Genomic DNA, 19,857 nt, shown 5'->3' with positions numbered 1-19,857 from the left:
AGGTGTGAAAACTGACGGAACCAGCAGCATCCCAAAAAGAAAAAACTCTTCCTGTGTGGTTGACAGATGAGACTTTGTGAAACACTGGTCAAAAAATGTAGAACCAAATACAGCTCATATCTAGCTCTGCTGACTACTTTACCTGCACCATTGTCAGAGGGGGCGAAGTGTAACGGAGGTTGGGTAACCACGCTTGTGTAATAACCTTGCCTAAGACCTGAAAAGTTGCATTATTGCGTTGGCTCACTGAGCCATTGGCTATAGACTTCTGCCACGGTTTTAACCCTGGTAATAAGAATTTGGTGGGTGCTTGTATTTGTCCTGTTGCGTGTATCGGGAATGTGTTTTTGCATATCCCAACTCCCCTGAGACAACTATGGACCTTGTCGGCTCCGGGAGTTGAACCAGAGACTTTATGATTACTGGCCCAACGCTCTAAACCTCAACGGTACAAGACTATAGCCTGCTTAATCTATTATCTATACTCCATATCATGCATCTCTTTTATTTTCTGTTTCTCATATTATATTCTTCCTATTGCAGTATTTGGCGGTAGCCATCTGTCTGGCGAATCCTCTTGTCCTCAAGGCGGCGCACACGCTTTCACCACCGCCATCGTTCTAGAAATACCAATGTGATGACGTCGATCCGAGCGAGGCAAATACTGAGCGGCCATTACACAGCGAGTTTCCTTTGGAAGGTCGGGGGCGACAGGGAACTAGCGACCGAGAGACATCGCTCGCAGTGCCGAGAAAACAGGGACGTCCCTGCCGCACCATATGGTTTATACGTGGGCCATAAAAATAACGAAAACATTAGCGTTGTATTGACGGTACCCATAATAATCACAGATTGGCTCGTTGATTATAGTTATATAGGTAACGTTAGAGTGCTGCGCAGCGTTCCACAAACCCAGCCATAACCCGGCTGTCGTCTTGAGTTGCGTCGAATTTGAGCGAAAGAACGGTTGTTTCATTACTTCACCATAGTCTGTTTTTCAGCTATCTGAACAGTTTTCAAAATGGACGATAAAGTATTTACAAAGGAATTGGATCAGTGGGTCGAGCAACTGAATGAATGCAAGCAATTATCGGAGAATCAAGTGCGAACGCTATGCGAAAAGGTAAGAACACTCGACTGAAGACATGTTAGCTAGCGATGTTCTCTCTAAGTTACTTTTAGTTAACTTCTCACCGGTAACATGTTTACGTGAAGGCCGCTGAAATCTAGCTAGCAAGTTAGCGTCGACGACTAACCAATGTTTCCTCTACATTCCGTGGTGGTTAGTTAGTAACTAACTATGCAAATACACAATTTTGATCCGAAGTCTTTAAGGTCCATTTCCACATCTCGTTATTCGCTAATGTGACTTAGACAACATATCTAACAAGTTACCTAACTAATAACTGGTAACGTTACCATAACAAGCTAGTTGGATGGCTAACTAACGTTAATAACTTTAACGACTTACACAACATAAGTAGTTAACAGTAACGTTATCTAGTTAACTGGTTAACTTCTCAATTATCTAGGTTTATAATTTATTTGCATATGTTATAGAAAACATGTAACGTTAGCTAGTTATTTTTGCCAATGTTGTCCGTTGTCACATGCTAACGTAGCTAGCTAACTAGCAGCGCGTTAGTGGTAACGTTAGCTACGTGCCACCATTAACGTTAGCTAACCAGTGTGTAACTCCGTTTATTGACGTTACTGCTAACTAGTTAGTTGGTTAGCTACGTTTTTTTCTGCAAATAGTGTCAGCATAGCTATTTAATTCGATCTAATTGAAGCAAATATTACTGCCTTGTACTTAAGTTAGGACTAAAAACAGTACGTTAGCTACAAACTTTAGCTTATACATGTCAGTAGCTCTTTCATAGGGTTGATAGTTAAGGCGACCACCGAGCAGCTAACCGTACCCAAATGCTACAAATATTTAACTCCGGGATGAAGGCCCTTGGCTCAATTATCCTCCCCGCACTTATGGTTGCAAGGTAGAATACACAAAGTGCAGTTTCGAAACTGCATTAGCAGTTTTTTTTCTTATGCCAGTCACAGTTTTTTTTTCATATGCCAGTCACTCAATTAGCTCATGTCAGCTAACATTTTTTAGGTTGGTAAATTAGTCTAGTGGCCAGCTATCAACATTTTAGTGGTCATGGTCAAATTACCAACATGATTTTGTAAGTCAGTCTCACTCAGATACCACCCTATGGAAAAATGTGTAGAATTGCAGGTGGATATGTAGCCCCTCAAGCAACTGTGGCCCCTCATAAGTTCAGATTTGTTTGTTTCCCTCCCCATCAGTTTCCCATCCCTGATCGAACTGGCTTGCAATCTATGACTATCCACACATGATGTCGTTGATGTTGCTAGATATGCAGGCCCTGGGGAAATAGAAGATTCCATTTAGGATGGAACCATTTGCGATCACAATCGCAACAATTATATTTTTCCTCACACAGTGCAGAACATGAGTCTTGCTGATTTTGAAAGGCAATAAACATCTCACTGTTTCGTTGGAGAACCCTTCGCACCAAACAAATGTGAATTGCAGACTAGAGGTCAACCGACTATGATTTTTCAGCGCCGATACCGATTTATTGGAGGACCAAAAAAAGCCGATACCGATTAATCGGCCGATTTTTTTCCCCCCTCTTTTTTATTTTATTTTCTTCTTTCTATCTTTATTTGTAATAATGACAATTACAACAATACTGAATGAACACGTATTTTAACTTAATATAATACATAAATAAAATCAATTTAGCCTCAAATAAATAATGAAACATGTTCAATTTGGTTTAAATAATGCAAAAACAAAGTGTTGGAGAAGAAAGTAAAAGTGCAATATGTGCCATGTAAGAAAGCTAACGTTTAAGTTCCTTGCTCAGAACATGAGAACATATGAAAGCTGGTGGTTCCTTTTAACATGAGTCTTAAATATTCCCAGGTAAGAAGTTTTAGGTTGTAGTTATTATAGGACTATTTCTCTCTCTACGATTTGTATTTCATATACCTTTGTCTATTGGATGTTCTTATAGGCACTTTAGTATTGCCACTGTAACAGTATAGCTTCCGTCCCTCTCCTCGCTCCTACCTGGGCTCGAACCAGGAACACATCGACAACAGTCACCCTCGAAGCAGCGTTGCCCATGCAGAGCAAGGGGAACAACTACTCCAAGTCTCAGAGCGAGTGACATTTGAAACGCTATTAGCGCGCACCCTGCTAACTAGCTAGCCAGTTCACATCGGTTACACCAGCCTAATCTCAGGAGTTGGTAGGCTTGAAGTCATAAACAGCGCAATGCTTGAAGCATTGTGAAGAGCTGCTGGCTAAACGCACGAAAGTGCTGTTTGAATGAATGCTTACGAGCCTGCTGGTGCCTACCATCGCTCAGACTGCTCTATCAAATCATAGACTTAATTATAACATAACACACAGAAATACGAGCCTTAGGTCATTAATATGGTTGAATCCGGAAACTATCACCTTGAAAATAAAACGTTTATTATTTCAGTGAAATACGGAACCGTTACGTATTTTATTTAACAGGTGGTATCCATAAGTCGAAATATTCCTGTTACAACATAACAACCTTCAATGTTATGTCATAATTACGTAAAATTCTGGCAAATTAGTTTGCAACGAGCCAGGCGGCACAAACTGTTGCATATACCCTGACTCTGCGTGCAATGAACATAAGAGAAGTGACACAATTTCACCTGGTTAATATTGCCTGCTAACCTGGATTTATTTTAGCTAAATATGCAGGTTTAAAAATGTATACTTCTGTGTATTGATTTTAAGAAAGGCATTGATGTTTATGGTTAGGTACAGTCGTGCAAAGATTGTGCTTTTTACGCAAATGCTCTTTTGTTAAATCATCCCGTTTGGCGAAGTTGGCTGTCTTGGTTAGGAAGAAATAGTCTTCACATAGTTCGCAACGAGCCAAACTGCTGCATATACCCTGACTCTGTTGCAAGAGAAGTGACACAATTTCCCTAGTTAAAAGAAATTCATGTTAACAGGCAATATTAACTAAATATGCAGGTTTAAAAATATATACTTGTGTATTGATTTTAAGAAAGGCATTGATGTTTATGGTTAGGTACACGTTGGAGCAACGACAGTCCTTTTTCGCAAATGCGCACTGCATCGATTATATGCAACGCAGGACACGCTAGATAAACTAGTAATATCATCAACCATGTGTAGTTAACTAGTGATTATAATTGATTGTTTTTTATAAGATAAGTTTAATGCTAGCTAGCAACTTACCATGGCTTCTTACTGCATTCGCGTAACAGGCAGGCTCCTCGTGGAGTGCAATGTAAGGCAGGTGGTTAGAGCGTTAGACTAGTTAACCGTAAGGTTGCAAGATTGAATCCCTGAGCTGACAAGGTAAAAATCTGTCGTTCTGCCCCTGAACAAGGCAGTTAACCTACCGTTCCTAGGCCGTCATTGAAAATAAGAATGTGTTCTTAACTGACTTGCCTAGTTAAATAAAGGTGTGTGTTTTTTTTTTATCAGCCAAATCGGTGTCCAAAAATACAGATTTCCGATTGTTATGAAAACTTGAAATTGGCCCTAATTAATCGGCCATTCCGATTAATCGGCCGACCTCTATTGCAGACCGTAAAATAATTTCCCTGCTTGACGATCCATACTTTGCATTGTATAGTTGAAATACAGTATGTGCAACAAGCTTAATTTAATGCACCACCTACCCAGTCCATTTTCATTGGTCATTTATATTCTTGTTGAGATGATGTTATTACACAATTGCATGTGGATGATTTCTTTAGCGAGAGGGATAGTTTTGCTGATGAATTTATATTGTCGTCTTCATATTAAAGAGGGATAGGGCTGTGCTGCAGAGAAGTCTCCATGGAGACACACTCGTATTGTTTCCATGGTGATAATGGGGCGGCTTTCACAGCAAATTCGGGCAGGGGAAGCTACGACACCCTTGAAGTTAAATGAGGCAGCCTTCCTATCTAGTGTTTTGATGTATCGTACATAATTTAAACGACACATACAATACTTGTCTTTCATTCACCCTCATGAATAATTGTTAACTTATTATTTAACCTTTATTTAACCAGGCCAGTTGAACAAGTTCTCATTTACAACTGCGACCTGGCCAAGACAAAGCAAAGCAGTGCGACAAAAATGACAGTTACACATGGGATAGACAAATGTACAGTCAATAACACAATAGAAAAATCTGTATACAGTGTGTGCAAATGAAGTAAGGAGGTAAATGTGGATACACCAGTCACTGATGTTTTCTGTAATGCACTTGTTTTGTTCCCCTCTCCAGGCTAAAGAGATCCTTACCAAGGAGTCCAATGTGCAGGAGGTGCGCTGTCCCGTCACGGTGTGCGGAGATGTGCATGGCCAGTTCCACGACCTCATGGAGCTGTTCAGAATCGGGGGCAAGTCACCCGACACCAACTACCTGTTCATGGGGGACTATGTAGACAGAGGCTACTACTCGGTGGAAACAGTCTCACTGCTGGTCGCACTTAAGGCAAGTGAATTCTGAACTTGATGAGTGGGCTGAAACCACAGTATTTCAGTTGCTGGTATAAGGTTTGCCTTGCCATAATAAATGACTGAAAAAGAGATGGGACCCAGATAAATACATCTATAGTATATTTTACCGACAGTATATTTTTTGCCCAGCACCTGTTCTTAAAACCAGGGACATGTCATTCTCGTATGCTCAATATATTTCGAACTCTCAACTGTGTCCTGAAGAAAGTCAAGGACCAATCAAGTTTTACTACCTCTGAGGATGTAGGCTAGCTCTTGAAGTGTATGGGAACTGGTGGTATTCAGGAGTCAATGTATGCAAGCCGAAGATAATATGCAAACTGAAGTAGGTTACCGAAGTGTTTTTATTTTTTTGTAGACTCAATGTATTCCAGGGCTCAGCCGGTAATGCTTACAAGCTAGAAGTGGGACAGTTTACAGTCATAACCAATGTGTCACTCACCTCACGGCTGTTAACATAGTGGGTCGAATTGGATTCATTGAGCTCATCTCAAACGTCAGCTGTGACTTTCGAGGTCTCTGTGGGACATCTTATCTAAGGACAACAGATATATTGGAATAACTTATTTGTAAATTATAGGCTATAACAGGATCACTTATTAGTCAAGTGTGGTGTAAAATGCCTTATTTTTAAATGGCGTTATGTAGTTTTGAATACAATGCAGTTTAGTTTTCAAATGGTGGCGCTGTGCCACTGTCATGTACTTTACAAAGGAACTCGGGCAGTTTTTCATCAATCAAGTTATTTAGGCCTGGCACTTTTGGAGCCAAACTCAATTACGACTGTCTCGCTCCCCAGGTCCGTTACCCAAAACGCATCACGATACTGCGGGGGAACCACGAGAGCAGGCAAATCACACAGGTGTACGGCTTCTACGACGAGTGCTTGAGGAAGTACGGCAACGCCAACGTGTGGAAATACTTCACAGACCTCTTCGATTATCTTCCCCTGACGGCCCTGGTCGACGAACAGGTAACACAAGTGCTTTAAAAGTGCATGACGTGGCCTTACTTTATGTAATGGGGTGCATCCCTCATGGCACCCTATTCCCTTAGTGAACTACTTTTGACCAAGCCGCTGGTCAAAAGTAGTGCGCTATATATAGAATATGGTGGCATTTGGGGGACACAGATTGAAGGTTGTGAATAAGTTCAAAGGAAGCCTAGCTACCGAATTATACTACAGTTCAAAAGTTTGGGGTCACTTAAAAATGTCCGTGTTTTTGAAAGAAAAGCAAAAAAAAAAGTCAGTTAAAATAACATCAAATTGATCAGAAATAGTGTAAATTACTATTGTAGCTGGAAACGGCAGATTTTTAAAAATGGAATATCTACATAGGCGTACAGAGGCCCGTTATCAGCAACCATCACTCCTGTGTTCCAAAGCACGTTGTGTTAGCTAATCCAAGTTTTATAATTTTAAAAGGCAAATTGGTCATTAGAAAACCCTTTTGCAATTATGTTAGCACAGCTGAAAACTGTTTTTCTGATTTTAAATAAGCAATAAAACTGGACTTCTTTCGACTAGTTCAATATCTGGAGTATCAGCATTTGTGGGTTTGATTACAGGCTCAAAATGGCCAGAAACAAAGACCTTTCTTCTGAAACTCGTCAGTCTATTCTTGTTCAGAGAAATGAAGGCTATTCTATGCGAGAAATTACAAAGAAACTCAAGATCTCTTACAACGCTGTGCACTACTCCCTTCACAGAACAGCGCAAACTGGCTCTAACCAGAACAGAAATAGGAGTGGGAGGCCCCGGTGCACAACTGAGCAAGAGGACAAGTACATTAGTGTCTTGTTTGAGAAACAGACACTTCACAAGTCCTCAACTGGCAGCTTCATTAAATAGTACCTTCAAAACACCAGTCTCAACGTCAACAGTGAATAAGCGACTCCGGGATGTTGGTCTTCTAGGCAGAGTTCCTATGTCCAGTGTGTGTTTTTTCCCCCACCTTAATCTTTAATTGGCCAGTCTGAGATATGGCTTTTTCTTTGCAACTCTGCCAACCCAAAAAAACGACTTAAGAAAAAATACTTTCAAGTACTACTTAAGTACTTTACACCACTGCTCAATTGAGAGAATTTCTACACTGCCACGTAGGGCTCCGCGATATGGGCAAATAATCTAGGACTTATTTTTAACTAAATGTTGCAATTGCGATTTGACTTGCGAATTAGAGCAAAACTGTTGGAATCATGGAAATAGAATGACTATTCTAATTCTATAGTGGGCACTTGAGATGACAACTAATTAAAATGCCAAGGAGGCGTTATTGTGACAGGGAGGGAACTAAAGTGTTAAGTGTTTCCTATGGGACCCTATAAGCTTTGGCTACAGTGCATGTTTTCTCTTGGCTACTTCATGCAGCTAACATATTCTTGCTTTGCATATTCGTCTTTGATTTAGAAGATACTGGTGCACAAACAACATGCTGATTTAGGTCTACACCATCACTGATATTATCAGGCTGTATTAGCTAGCTACGTTTGCTCTAACTCAGTACATTTATTAGCTAGCTAGCTATTAGCATTAGCGGCTAACAATTAGCATCGCAACTGATTTTAAGGCAACTTGCTAAGAAAAGACAAACTAGCTGTTTGCTGATGTAAGAAACACAAACTAATAGTGTCATTATAGAACGCTAGTGGATTTATATTAAGAAGAAAAGTGAAAACCGCATTGTTGTCATCAACATTATTGCATGTGCTGCATTGACCATGCAGACTGAACGCATGTGTCTCGTGGTTGAGGAACATCAAATGCTCTTCTTGAGTGACAGGGTGCGTGGCTAGGTCTGTGTGGAAAGTGACATTACACATGGCGTATCGCATTTAACAAACCAAATATTCAAATACCGGTATAGAAGGTAAAAACCCAAACTGGTCCCTGCATCAATACTGGTATATCATAAAATACGGTATACCGCCCAGCCCTACGCCTATGTAGATATTCCATTAAATCAGCCGTTTTCAGCTACAATAGTAATTTACATGTCTACACTGTTTCTGATCAATTTGATATTTTAATGGACAAAAAAAATATTTAAAAAACAAGGACGTTTGTAAGTGACTCAGCTTTTGAACGGTAGTGTAATTCAGTAGCTAGGCTTCCTTTTGAACTTATTCGCAACCTTCAATCTGTGTGTCCCAAATGTATATTTGTAACTCTTGTCATTTTATATTTAGGCTACATTAACATTTTAGTCATTTAGCAAACACTCTTATCCGGAGCAACTTGTTACGTAAGGGCAAATCAACATCTATACTCTTGTTTCCTCCTCTGTCTCAGATCTTCTGTCTGCACGGTGGCCTCTCTCCCTCCATAGACACACTGGATCACATCCGGGCCCTGGATCGCCTGCAGGAGGTTCCACACGAGGTCAGTGCTGCCTGCCAGAGGACGTTAGTAGTCAGCCCTGTCAACGACACATACAGTAGGGGCTGGATACTAGCTATCTGTAAGCAGAGAGTGGGGCTATCAGATGGTATGAGGTAGTGATATTGTCATGAGGTTGTGTTGACCCAGAGCCAAGCCCTGGGTCATGTTGACCTACCAGTGTTGGAGCCAAGCCGGGTCATGTTCAGTAGGCACCAAACTGAGTAAAACGGGGAAGATGTAACTGGACTTGTCCAATTAGAAATGCTTATTTTCGTTTTCTCATCTGTTTTGCTACGGTGGGCCCTAATGAACATAGCCCTGGTCTCTGCTCAAGAGGTAGGCTATTCAGGTTGTCACCTTTCCAATGCATCATTGTCAATGAGGGCTGTGGTCTTATGATGAATATTCCCCTCCTTTGCAATCCTACTGCCCATAGAATTACATAATGTATTAGGCTCTCAGTGTTCAAGCCATGCTAAATGAGGTCATAATCCCTATGTGTCATTGAGGGCTGCTTTTGTTAATGTGTGTTTCAGGAATGAGGTCATAATGCCCATGTGTCATTGTCATTGAGGGCTGCTTTTGTTAATGATGTGTGTTTGTTTCAGGGGCCCATGTGTGACCTGCTGTGGTCAGACCCAGATGACCGTGGGGGCTGGGGCATCTCCCCCCGGGGTGCCGGCTACACCTTTGGGCAGGACATCTCGGAAACCTTCAATCATGCCAACGGTCTTACCCTTGTGTCCCGTGCCCACCAACTTGTCATGGAGGTAACCCCACTTTTAATTTAGGCAGTTAATGTTTATGCTAAGTGTGTTTATATACTTGGTTGGCGTAGTTAGTATTAAAGCATCTGTTAGATATTTACATTAATTAATGGACTTCCATGTAAATGGAAAATAAAGTTATAGTATATTTTTGGCAGGGAGCATAGAATTTCAATTCTACCATGGAAAGGGGCAATTTCTGAATATTTCAAATGTTGTGGTACTTCCATTTTGTTCATGGAACCTAAAGGTTTGTTAGGATAAGACTGAGGTAGTCTCCATGTTTCCGTAGATGATTCAGCTGGAAGCTGCTGTGCTAGAATTGAACCGGAATCAATAATTCAAGAGCCTTGTGTACAGCGTTTTTATATTTATAGTTTTACCCACTTTCAGCTTAAAAGGATACGTTTTTAAAAATAACCAAACCTCTATTTTTATGTCAATTGCATGTTTATAAAAGGGTTCAGGCACCTTTGTGATAACTTTTAAAAAACATTTTTTTTTTTTAAACTTACAGCAAATCACTTCCTCATCCTTGTTGTGTAGTATGGGAGGCCCTGAAAAAACATGAGCAAAGGTGCCAAAAACACCCAAATGCGTCCTTTTAGAAACGGCGAAGCTCTCAGTATAGTGATACAGGTGATGATGTTGTACACATGAAATTGTCATTCATAACTTTAGCCCAACCCTGTATTCCCTTTTGTGCGACCCAAGCCGTTTCCCCTATCCAGCTGTTCCATTCTCCATGTAGCCAGCTGCTACAGGTAACTGCCAAAATAAAGGAAATGCCAACATGTCTTAATGGGGCGTTGGGCCACCACGAACCACCAGTGCCTTGGCATGGATTCTACAAATGTCTGGAACTTCCTGTGTGGAAGCATCCTATGTTTTCTATATACTTATCCCTCATTTACTCAAGTGTTTCCTTTATTTTGGCAATTACGTCTAGAATGGACGGATAGCTATCGCTCGAGTCGCAACAAAATGGAATATAACGTTGCGGCCAAAGTTCAGAATGACACATTTTCATGTAAAACATTTAAAGAGCTTCATCACTATACCGAGAGCTTCCAAAAGGACCTACACTATTTAGGTGTTTTTGGAGCCTTGGTTCATGTTTTTCATGGCCCCCATATTACACCCCCCCCTCCCGCAAAAGTGAATTCACAAACTATGTGCCTGGACCCTTCTATAACATTCCATTAACATCAAAAATAGAGATTTGGTAGTGTAAAAAAAAAACGTAACGGGGGGGACAGCCTGTGCTTCGAGACTAGGTTTGCATCCAAAATGGTGCACTCTTCCCCATAAAGTGCACTAGTAAAATGTTCTTGGACTATGTAGGTACTTTGGCTCAGTCACTCTGCATAAGAATCCCAGGATGAGAATATAGAGTTGGAAATGAAGCTTTGTAACGCTCTCAATTTAACTTCTTGTAAGTTTTGACTAATGATTAGAATAAGTGACTTGAGGTTGTTTACTTTTAAATTGGTCATTTCAACTAAATGGTTTGTATGTACTAACGTACGGGTTGCCTTTATCCAGGGCTACAACTGGTGTCATGACCGAAATGTTGTCACCATCTTCAGTGCGCCAAACTACTGCTATCGCTGTGGCAACCAAGCTGCTATCATGGAACTGGACGATACTCTTAAATACTCTTTGTAAGTGACATTTTGTGGTTATCTGGAGTAGATGTTTTAACTTTGAGTCTAACACCAGGGGAACTCAAATTGAGTGTTACTGAGAACAAATAGAATGCAATAGCTGTTGCTGCATGTGCTTTGTCAGTGTACTTCAAAGTAACGCTCATTGTCCCTAATTGGAACTTCTATATTCAGCACCAAAAACTTATCTTCACAACTGGCATAAATTGAGTTTTTAGTCTAAAAATGACAGTTCTGTAAATGGTCCCAATTGGAGTCATCCTAATGTTGCATTTCCTGTCCTCCAGCCTTCAGTTCGACCCTGCACCTCGACGCGGAGAGCCCCACGTCACCCGCCGTACCCCCGACTACTTCTTATAAACTCCTCTACAGCAAACGACAAACCCCCCCCCCCGCCCAAAACCTGTGTGCATATGACCTGTTACCAACATTAAAGCACTAACATGGACCAAAATGTGCCATATAAGCATTTAGTACACATTACAATAATACACATTGCCCTGTGTCTCAGTACTGCAACACAGTGTCCTGTTTTAGCCTTTAGTGCAATTGCCTGCTCTATACTATTGATCGTAATGTTCCTTTGTTTTTCTTCCGTGGACTGTACATTACGCAAACAAATGTGACAACTCTTCCTTTCCCCACCCAAAGATCACTGGACAAATATACAATTTCCGTTGGCAATGTGAATTATTTACAATATTTTATACAAATGCACATACATCCCTAGCCTTCACACTATTTGGGAATGGATGCTTAAAATTGAGGGAGATGCCTCTTCCTCCTTGGGATTGTATGCTTTCATGTCAATAGACCTACCTGCTTTCTCCTACTCGTTTGCATTTACTGCCCTCTGTATATTTGTCAGTGATTGCCTCTTTGATGTATTTGAACTAAAGTACTTTTAATCCGACTCTTGCTGATATTTCAGTCATTGTTAGGTTCTAAAATGAGTAAAAACAGACTAGGAAAAACTCGAACCAAGTTTATTCACACAATGGCTGAAAAAAATGCATGTTAACACCCAAGTATTTATATCCCCTTTAGGCAGTCTCCTTTCCTCAACATCTTTGTTGCTAGGCAGGAAGTTGATGTGGGTAATACTATTCCTTCATGTGACCTGACCTCTGCTCCAATTCCACAACCATGTGACTGCCTTTCCCCTTAGTAACATTCCTGGCTCTTAAACAACCTCCATTGACCCCACCATATACATTCCTCCTAAATAACCATTAACTTCTGGTATAGCAAGTATTTCAAATTACAACCCAACAATTTATAACATCACCAGAACTCGACATTGTCCACATGTGTTTGTGTAGCAATATAATTTGGGAAACAGTAATTCATACAACTGAACATGAAAGGAGTACACTGGTTGTATACTTGGTTCTGACATTAAGAAAATCCATGCAATATGGACATAGTTTATAGCTTTGTTCCCTTGTCTGAAAGAGTTGTGAAGGATTTGCTGTTCTGACACCTATGATCCAGTTGCCCATATTTTTATTTTCAAATGGCATGGAACTGATGCGTTTTCCTTAGGTCGTGGAGGGATCTTTCACTTCCACATTTAATACTGTGTGTGTTAAAATGCCTGCATCCCCCATGCTTATGTCTTTCCCAATGACCAAGGGTTGTCTGGGGTAGGTGGTGCATAATGTGTAGATTGCAGGGTGATATCCTGTTTTCAGCAACCAGTCCAAAAGAACCTACAGAACAAGGGTTTTCAAATCAAAACAGTACAATCTTCATAAGCATCTTCTGGGATGTTAAACTTAACTATTTTATTGAATAGGATTATGAGACCATGTTATAAAAGTTTGAGTATGAGATGAATACATAAAGGGGGGGAAACTCCTTTTCTCACCGAGGAGCTGTCGGATTTCAGGAATCTTCTGTGAATTGTTCTTCCACTTGGGCATCTCAAAGCCACCCGTACAACCTATCAAGAGAAACCTTGCCGTACTCACACTGACCACCTTTTGCCAATCATGAATAGTTTACATTGATTAGAGTGTAAATGTGTCTTCAAATTCCATAGCATAACAGATGTAAGAGCAAACACTCCATGGGACAAAAGTGTCTAATACATACCCCTTCAGCATCCTCTGCTGGCTCCTCAGGTAAAACGACCACCTTTTCAATCCAGAAGAGCACATAAACCATTGAGGTGTTAGGCCTGGATTCAAACCCATTGTGGATTGTCGACTATGCGCCATTTCAAAGGTATTTTCTGATTGAGCCGAGATATGCAGCGTTACTGAAAGGTGGCTGGATCGAATCCCCAAGCTGACAGTGTTAAAATCTGTCATTCTGCCCCTGAGCAAGTCAGTTAACACACTGTTCCCCGGGCACCAAAGACGTGGATGTCGATTAAGGCAGCCCCCCCCCCGCACCTCTCAGTTGAAGGCATTCAGTTGTACGACTGACTAGGTATCCCCCTTTCCCTACTGTGCGGTCTCTGAACGTCTTTAAAAAAGGTGCATAGCTGACAAAGCGTGATCGGATTGAATCACGGCCTAAACACAGAACAATGACTCCCTCTGCTTTAGTGAAATAATAAACTATAGGAGGGACCCTCAAGCGGGACTAACCTGACATGGAATAAAGGTTGGTGCTATCTGGAATCCTTGGGTGGTTGCAACTGATTTTACCTCATTGAAGTTGACATTTAAAATGGTTAGGGTAGGGACGTCCCAATTCTGAATAGCACTAACCATGGAATAAAACCATTTTCAGGTCCTTGGATTTAAATTGTTAAAGATATCCTTCCCATTAGCATCTTAACATCCTTTCCTGAATAGAGGCATTCAGTATACACACCCTTTTTTGGGGAGGGACCTCAAGTTTGGGGTGGAGTCTGGTGGCACTCTCTGGCAGTTTCCTCCTTCTTACTGCCTCCTGATTGGGTGTCCCATCAACATCCTCCTGGGCTCTCTGCCATAACGATTCTCCTTCCTGTAGCCACATAAATAACACATTTACAGTTGGCACACCTCACTGAGGATCTTGTCCATAGAAGTATCAAAAGGCCTAAAAATGTAAGAGGTGTGTAGAATTGTTCTCCCCAGTGGGAGAAAGCAAGTACTGCATTCCATTGGCTAAGCACACTGTTCATTTGGTCCAAGCAAATTTGAAACAGTGTACAATATCAATTCTTATCATGTTTTATTCATTAATATGTAGATTTACCTGGCCCATTGAAATAGATCCTTTTTTAAAATTCAAATTTTGGCGTGAAACCAAACACATTTAGCCTACATGACAACCTAGTCTACATATTGCACTGGGGCAAAACAATCTACGTTTTAACCGTAAATAACAACCTACAACTTATTTTGTAACTCATAAAGTAGTACATGCGCAAAAGGTACGGTTGTTTAGCTGTCGGAACGAAGTGTTCAGAGAATCCAGTCACCCAGCAACTAAGTTATGTGGTTTGTTTTATACAATTCTATGGGTGGTATCTGGTAGTTGAAGTTATTCTCACCCCAAGTTGTTCTCCGTCAGTCAGCTTCCAGGCCTCTCCCGTCATGCGGTAGAATCGCTCTTCTTTCTTCCTCATAGAAGACTCCTGACGAGGCCTCAGCACTGACTCCTGATAAGAGAAGGCCTGAAAGAGAAAAACACACACAGGAAAGTATTAGCCTACTCTGTTTAAAAAAAAGAGCAGTGCTGTTTAGTTTTTTGCTGAAAGGCCATATTACCTTCTCACTGTGTTTCTCCTGCAGCTCCTCCCTTGCCTGCTTTTGTCTTTGTTTTGCCTCCTCATCTTCAGAATCTGGAAGAAGTGCATAGTTTCATTCAACCATCAACTGGTTCACAATTTTCAGAAGAAATCGTTGGCCTGGTATCAGAAGTTGAAAAACAGTGGCCAGTGTAACAGTTTTGCTTCCGTTCCCCTCGCTCGAACCAGGGACCCTCTGCACACAGACAACAGTTATCCATCGCTTCACAAAAGCCGCAGCCCTTGCAGCGCAAGGGGAACAACTACTTCAAGGCCTCAGAGCGAGTGACGTCACCGATTGAACCGTTATTAGCGCGCACCACCGCTAACTAGCTAGCCATTTCACATCGGTTACACCAGTACTGAAACACCTAATTAGGCTAATCAACTAATGGCCTAGATTAATTAAATCAGGTGTGTTGGTGACCTGGCGCTGCTGTAACCCATTCATAGACGCTAAATGCTTTAACGCCTATTGACAGTAGCATCTTTTGGGTGGGGGGAGTTTTGTTAATCAACGTCTCCAACGCTCGTTCTGAACATTAAAAGCAATCGCTTGCGGTACGGTTTTGGAAACATAAGGAACGTATAAAAGGTTAAAATAAAATATTACTACACACCTTTATATGGTTCCCATACGACCATGTCTCATCGCTTGTTTGTGGTAGACAGACAGAAAGCCACCTGAGCTAATTGGCTATCTAGCGTACTCCAAACACCTGTATGTAACTTGGGAGGAAGTGTCGTTCGTAAAATGGCGCACAAGTCTGTGCAAAACTGCTACAGTAGGTATATTTTTTGGGAAATGATTTATTGTTGAAATGAAAGGGGCATATCGGCATGTTTCGAACAACTGGTTTGAAGTTTCTAAACGTTAACACAGCGTCGGAATTGTAGTTCACATGCAGGCAGCTGTGGGTGAACCTAACCGCTAAAAACTCTATGGATAAGAATGGTTTCGGAATGCTAACTCTACTGTAACAAAGGGTTGGCGACTATTGTTATACAAAATGGAATGCATGATTTGAATGAGTAATATTGGGATTGCCTGTTTGATAGACAGTCACCTACATTCAGATGTTGATCGGGTGTTGGAAGAGAACAAAGACCTCAGGCGTGGATAAAAATATGACACCATCAAGGTAGACAGGCCCAACAGCAACAGACCTCGCCCCACCAATAGAAAGGCACCTCTCACATCTAAAATGGAGATTAATAGACATAAGCAATTAATAACTTGCATAGATAATGTACACTCACACGTCACCTTCTCAAATGGATAGTGGATATTAGTAATCAATTCAGTAATCAGTTCAGTATTGTGTGTACAAACAAACGTTAGGACAGTAATGTCACAATAAAAGAACACCATGACAATTTCACTAGCTACTTATCCCCAAACAAAATTAGAATCCCTCTCCCCCTTGTTGCAAAACTAGCCAATGGGCTCCTTGCACATAGCTTAACCAACACTTGCAAGAGTAAAAAAATAAACTTACCGATTATTGAATGTTTCCAAGAAACAAAACAAAGTATTGATATTAACAAGGTCCCCAAAAGCCAAGATGTCTTTGACGAAGACATTTTATAATATCGTTCTCCAAGCTATCCCGTTTCTACTGCGTGTGTCTTTTATTTTTATATATTTTTTCTTAAAATATTCTTCCGCGGTAAATATCTCAACCACAGCTAGAACCATGAGCCAGATATTTCACTGGATGTATAAATGTGAAGCATCCGGTTGGCGTTTCCCACTCACTGCCAAATATGGTGATGAGAGGAAGTCCATTAGCCGGCAGTGGGAGAAGATGGAGCGAGATGGATTTTGGCCGACGTTCTGCTAATTTTCGCGTCGATTAAACATTTGATCTCCATACAGTTTTCTGTTTCCAAAACTAGTATCTAACAGAGTGGACTGCGTTTTTTAGCCTTTACCCTTTGCAAAAGTTTGTTTTGTTTGTTATGGCGTTGTTTAGGAGTGCATGGGCGAATTGAGTTATTGCACACGCGCACTACAGAGTAGGCGTTCCCTAACGGAAATATGCAAATAAATATACTAGATCGCGCCAATAGGATTTCACTAGCTCGTGCTTGGCTCTGCTCACCTCCTTGCTTGTTCTACTCATTCTGTTCGTTTGTGCCCATTGGAAACAACAGGCTCTGGTCTGTCTTGGGTTAGTTATAAAGAATCTTTGTCAATTTCGCAAACGTGTGATTAGGGACCCCTGCTGGTCAATATAAGTACATAATATAAGTACAGGTTATATAGGGTCAGGATAAAACGTCTTAAACTGATCATAAACATATGGTCGTAACTGTATTTTTAAACCATATTTAGTTGATTGATGGAAGCATATAAGGAACAGCCCACTTCTGACTGTTATGCAGTGGTCTCTTTTGTCAGCTGATTATTACCCCTATATATTTCATGCCACCTATCACACATTTTCTTTCTCAGAAAATGTCAAACATGATGTGCCACCTGTGTCATTCAAGACACCACATACAGACAACAGGACAAAGGAAATAAGACAGAGAAAGTGAAGGGAATGGGAAACTGTCAATCCCATTACATGAATCAAAGCTCAGCTAAAATATGAAGTTATAGTTATCATATGCTGTTCACAGCAGAGGGGGGAATTATTTAGGTTAATTAATGTTCATATTGAGACCAATTCTCTTTTTCAAATGAGCCCAGCACAATAAAAATATCAATATAATACTAAATTACAAAACATGATCCTAAACAAATCAACCCAATCTTTACATGGAGCATCCCCCACATAACTGTAAATTCCCGAAAGTGAGCCAGGCATTCAAGCCTGAGCCTCCTTTGCAACATATTCCACATCTGTGGAGCATAAAAACTAAAAGGAGTCTCTCCCTAAATCAGATGCCACCCTTGGAACCTCTAGCACTATCCAATCTTGTGCTCTTGTACTGTATTCTATCTTTGTGTCCTTGACCAGTGTTGTCAGAGACATCGGAAGTTTCTGCAGGAGCGCTTTGTAAATAAACAGAAGGGAATGCTGCTCTACAGACAGGTGGGTGGGTTCTAAAATAACCACCAGTAATGAATCTAAGGGCACAATGTAAAACAGCATCTAGTGGTCAAAGTGTGGAAGCAGCTGCTTGCATGGAGATGATATCCCTCTAATCTAAAACAGGCATAAAAATGGCCTGGACACCTTCCTTTCTATTATCAAAAGATAGACATGCTCTATTTCTGTAAAATAATACAACTTTGATCTTCAACTTTACCAGCTCAGTAACATGCGTTATTAAAATGCCAACTTATTATTTAGCCAGTTACCAAGATATTCATAAGAGGGAACTCGTTCAATGTGTGTTCTGTTCAGGCTAGTAATGTCAATCAAATGTATTTATGAAGCCCTTTTTACACCAGCAGATGTCAAAGTGCTATACAGAAACCCAGCCTAAACCCCAAACAGTAAGTCATTTATGGGACCTAGATAATAGCATGGATTTTTTTGTTGTTGCATTAAGTACAAACTTAAGGTCCAAGAGTGACTTCTGTAGCGCTTGGAAATCAGACGTCAAATGTGAAAAGGCTTGGTTTACAGAGTACAATACTGTATCATCAGCATAAACATTCATAAACATTTTTTCACAGTATTTCAATTTGTGTATATACAGTGTAAACAATAGTGGCTCCAGAATCAAACCCTGGGGTACCCCTTTATCCGAGTTCTCATTGCAGGTGAGTGGGAATAATGTAATAACTTCACAGAGAAACCCGCACACTGCTCTTGCTCCTATCACTTATTTTCTTAAAGCTCATGTGTCAGCCTCTTGGCCTTCGTCAGATGTTCTTTCCTCTGACGAAGGCAAAGAGGCCAACACGAGCTTTAATGAAATAACTGATATGAGCAAAAACAGTTTGTTTGACACAATTTATATCTGTAAAGAAGAACAGTCAACGTTTGTTTTAGAAAAGAGATGATAGGAATGGTACTGGATCTTCAGTGACATGTTATGTTTGTCCCTGTGTTTTGAAAGAAACCTGGAGTAACAGCCTTGATACAACTTCCCGAGCAAGCTAATACAGCAAAACTGGAGTTGTTAGTCATCGTACTTCGTCTAATCTGTGAATAAATCACTGAAAGTGTAATGGTGAACAAGAACAATATAACAAAATGTGACCAGGGAGAGTGTGTGTGAGTGAGAATATCTCCAAGTGCCTCTATCTTGAACTCCCACTGGCAGGACAAGTCAGAGAAAGGCCTTTGAGCAGTGACCAGGCCACAGCGCTGAAAGGCCTTTGTCTCCCTGGGGACTGACTTCCTAGCAACAATGAGCTAGAGGTCACCTGACCGACCAAACCTCAGAATAGAGAGCATGCTGACTGCAGAGCTTTATCTGAATTCATGACATACTTACCCCCCCAAAATGTATGAAAGTTAAACACGTTTTTGTGTAAACCTTGTGTAACATATAGATACAGTATATTGATTATGAGATACTAAGTATTCATGTCAAACTACAATATTGTGGTGTCTGTTGAGTATTGTTCAGCATATTGTGCTTTTGATGAGTTTTGCATTTTATATTTTGATCTAGCGGCTTTAGTGAGAACATTCCATTTCACATTGTCCATTTTGTATTTGTTACCAATAATAAATGTCATTCAACACAAGCAGAGATGACTTCCTACAAATGAGATTTATTACCGACTGTCCAGGAAGTGGACATGGTGTTGTTTAGGACATCTCATAGGTATGTTA

The 19,857-nt window shown here is 40.7% G+C and overlaps 2 protein-coding genes across 3 annotated transcripts; one reads left to right on the top strand and one right to left on the bottom strand.

The window, feature by feature from the left end:
* Positions 1 to 550: 550 nt before the first annotated feature.
* On the top strand, positions 551 to 12,295 carry ppp2cb (protein phosphatase 2, catalytic subunit, beta isozyme). The gene is made up of 7 exons (XM_071351899.1): positions 551 to 1,123; positions 5,331 to 5,540; positions 6,366 to 6,539; positions 8,859 to 8,948; positions 9,557 to 9,718; positions 11,261 to 11,379; positions 11,670 to 12,295. The coding sequence occupies exons 1-7, from the start codon at positions 1,022 to 1,024 to the stop codon at positions 11,740 to 11,742; spliced, it is 930 nt and encodes a 309-aa protein (XP_071208000.1). The 5' UTR covers positions 551 to 1,021; the 3' UTR covers positions 11,743 to 12,295.
* Positions 12,296 to 12,354: 59 nt separating this feature from the next.
* Positions 12,355 to 16,882, bottom strand: ubxn8 (UBX domain protein 8). 2 transcript variants are annotated; one of them, XM_071351900.1, is made up of 8 exons: positions 16,612 to 16,882; positions 16,184 to 16,312; positions 15,093 to 15,166; positions 14,876 to 14,998; positions 14,209 to 14,343; positions 13,480 to 13,521; positions 13,253 to 13,327; positions 12,355 to 13,094 (listed from the first exon to the last, which is right to left on the bottom strand). In XM_071351900.1, exons 1-8 carry the CDS (start codon positions 16,694 to 16,696, stop codon positions 12,924 to 12,926), a joined length of 834 nt encoding a protein of 277 aa, XP_071208001.1. In that variant the 5' UTR covers positions 16,697 to 16,882; the 3' UTR covers positions 12,355 to 12,923. The 2 variants fall into 2 exon arrangements, with proteins under 2 accessions (XP_071208001.1, XP_071208002.1); XM_071351901.1 differs by lacking the exons at positions 16,184 to 16,312; positions 16,612 to 16,882 and adding an exon at positions 15,733 to 16,119.
* Positions 16,883 to 19,857: the final 2,975 nt, after the last annotated feature.

The sequence above is a fragment of the Salvelinus alpinus genome, chromosome 18 (assembly GCF_045679555.1).
Source record: "Salvelinus alpinus chromosome 18, SLU_Salpinus.1, whole genome shotgun sequence".
In the NCBI taxonomy this organism is placed as follows: Eukaryota; Metazoa; Chordata; class Actinopteri; order Salmoniformes; family Salmonidae; genus Salvelinus; species Salvelinus alpinus.
The sequence above is the reverse complement of the archived record's forward strand: the minus strand, read 5'-3'. Positions and strand labels throughout refer to the sequence as shown.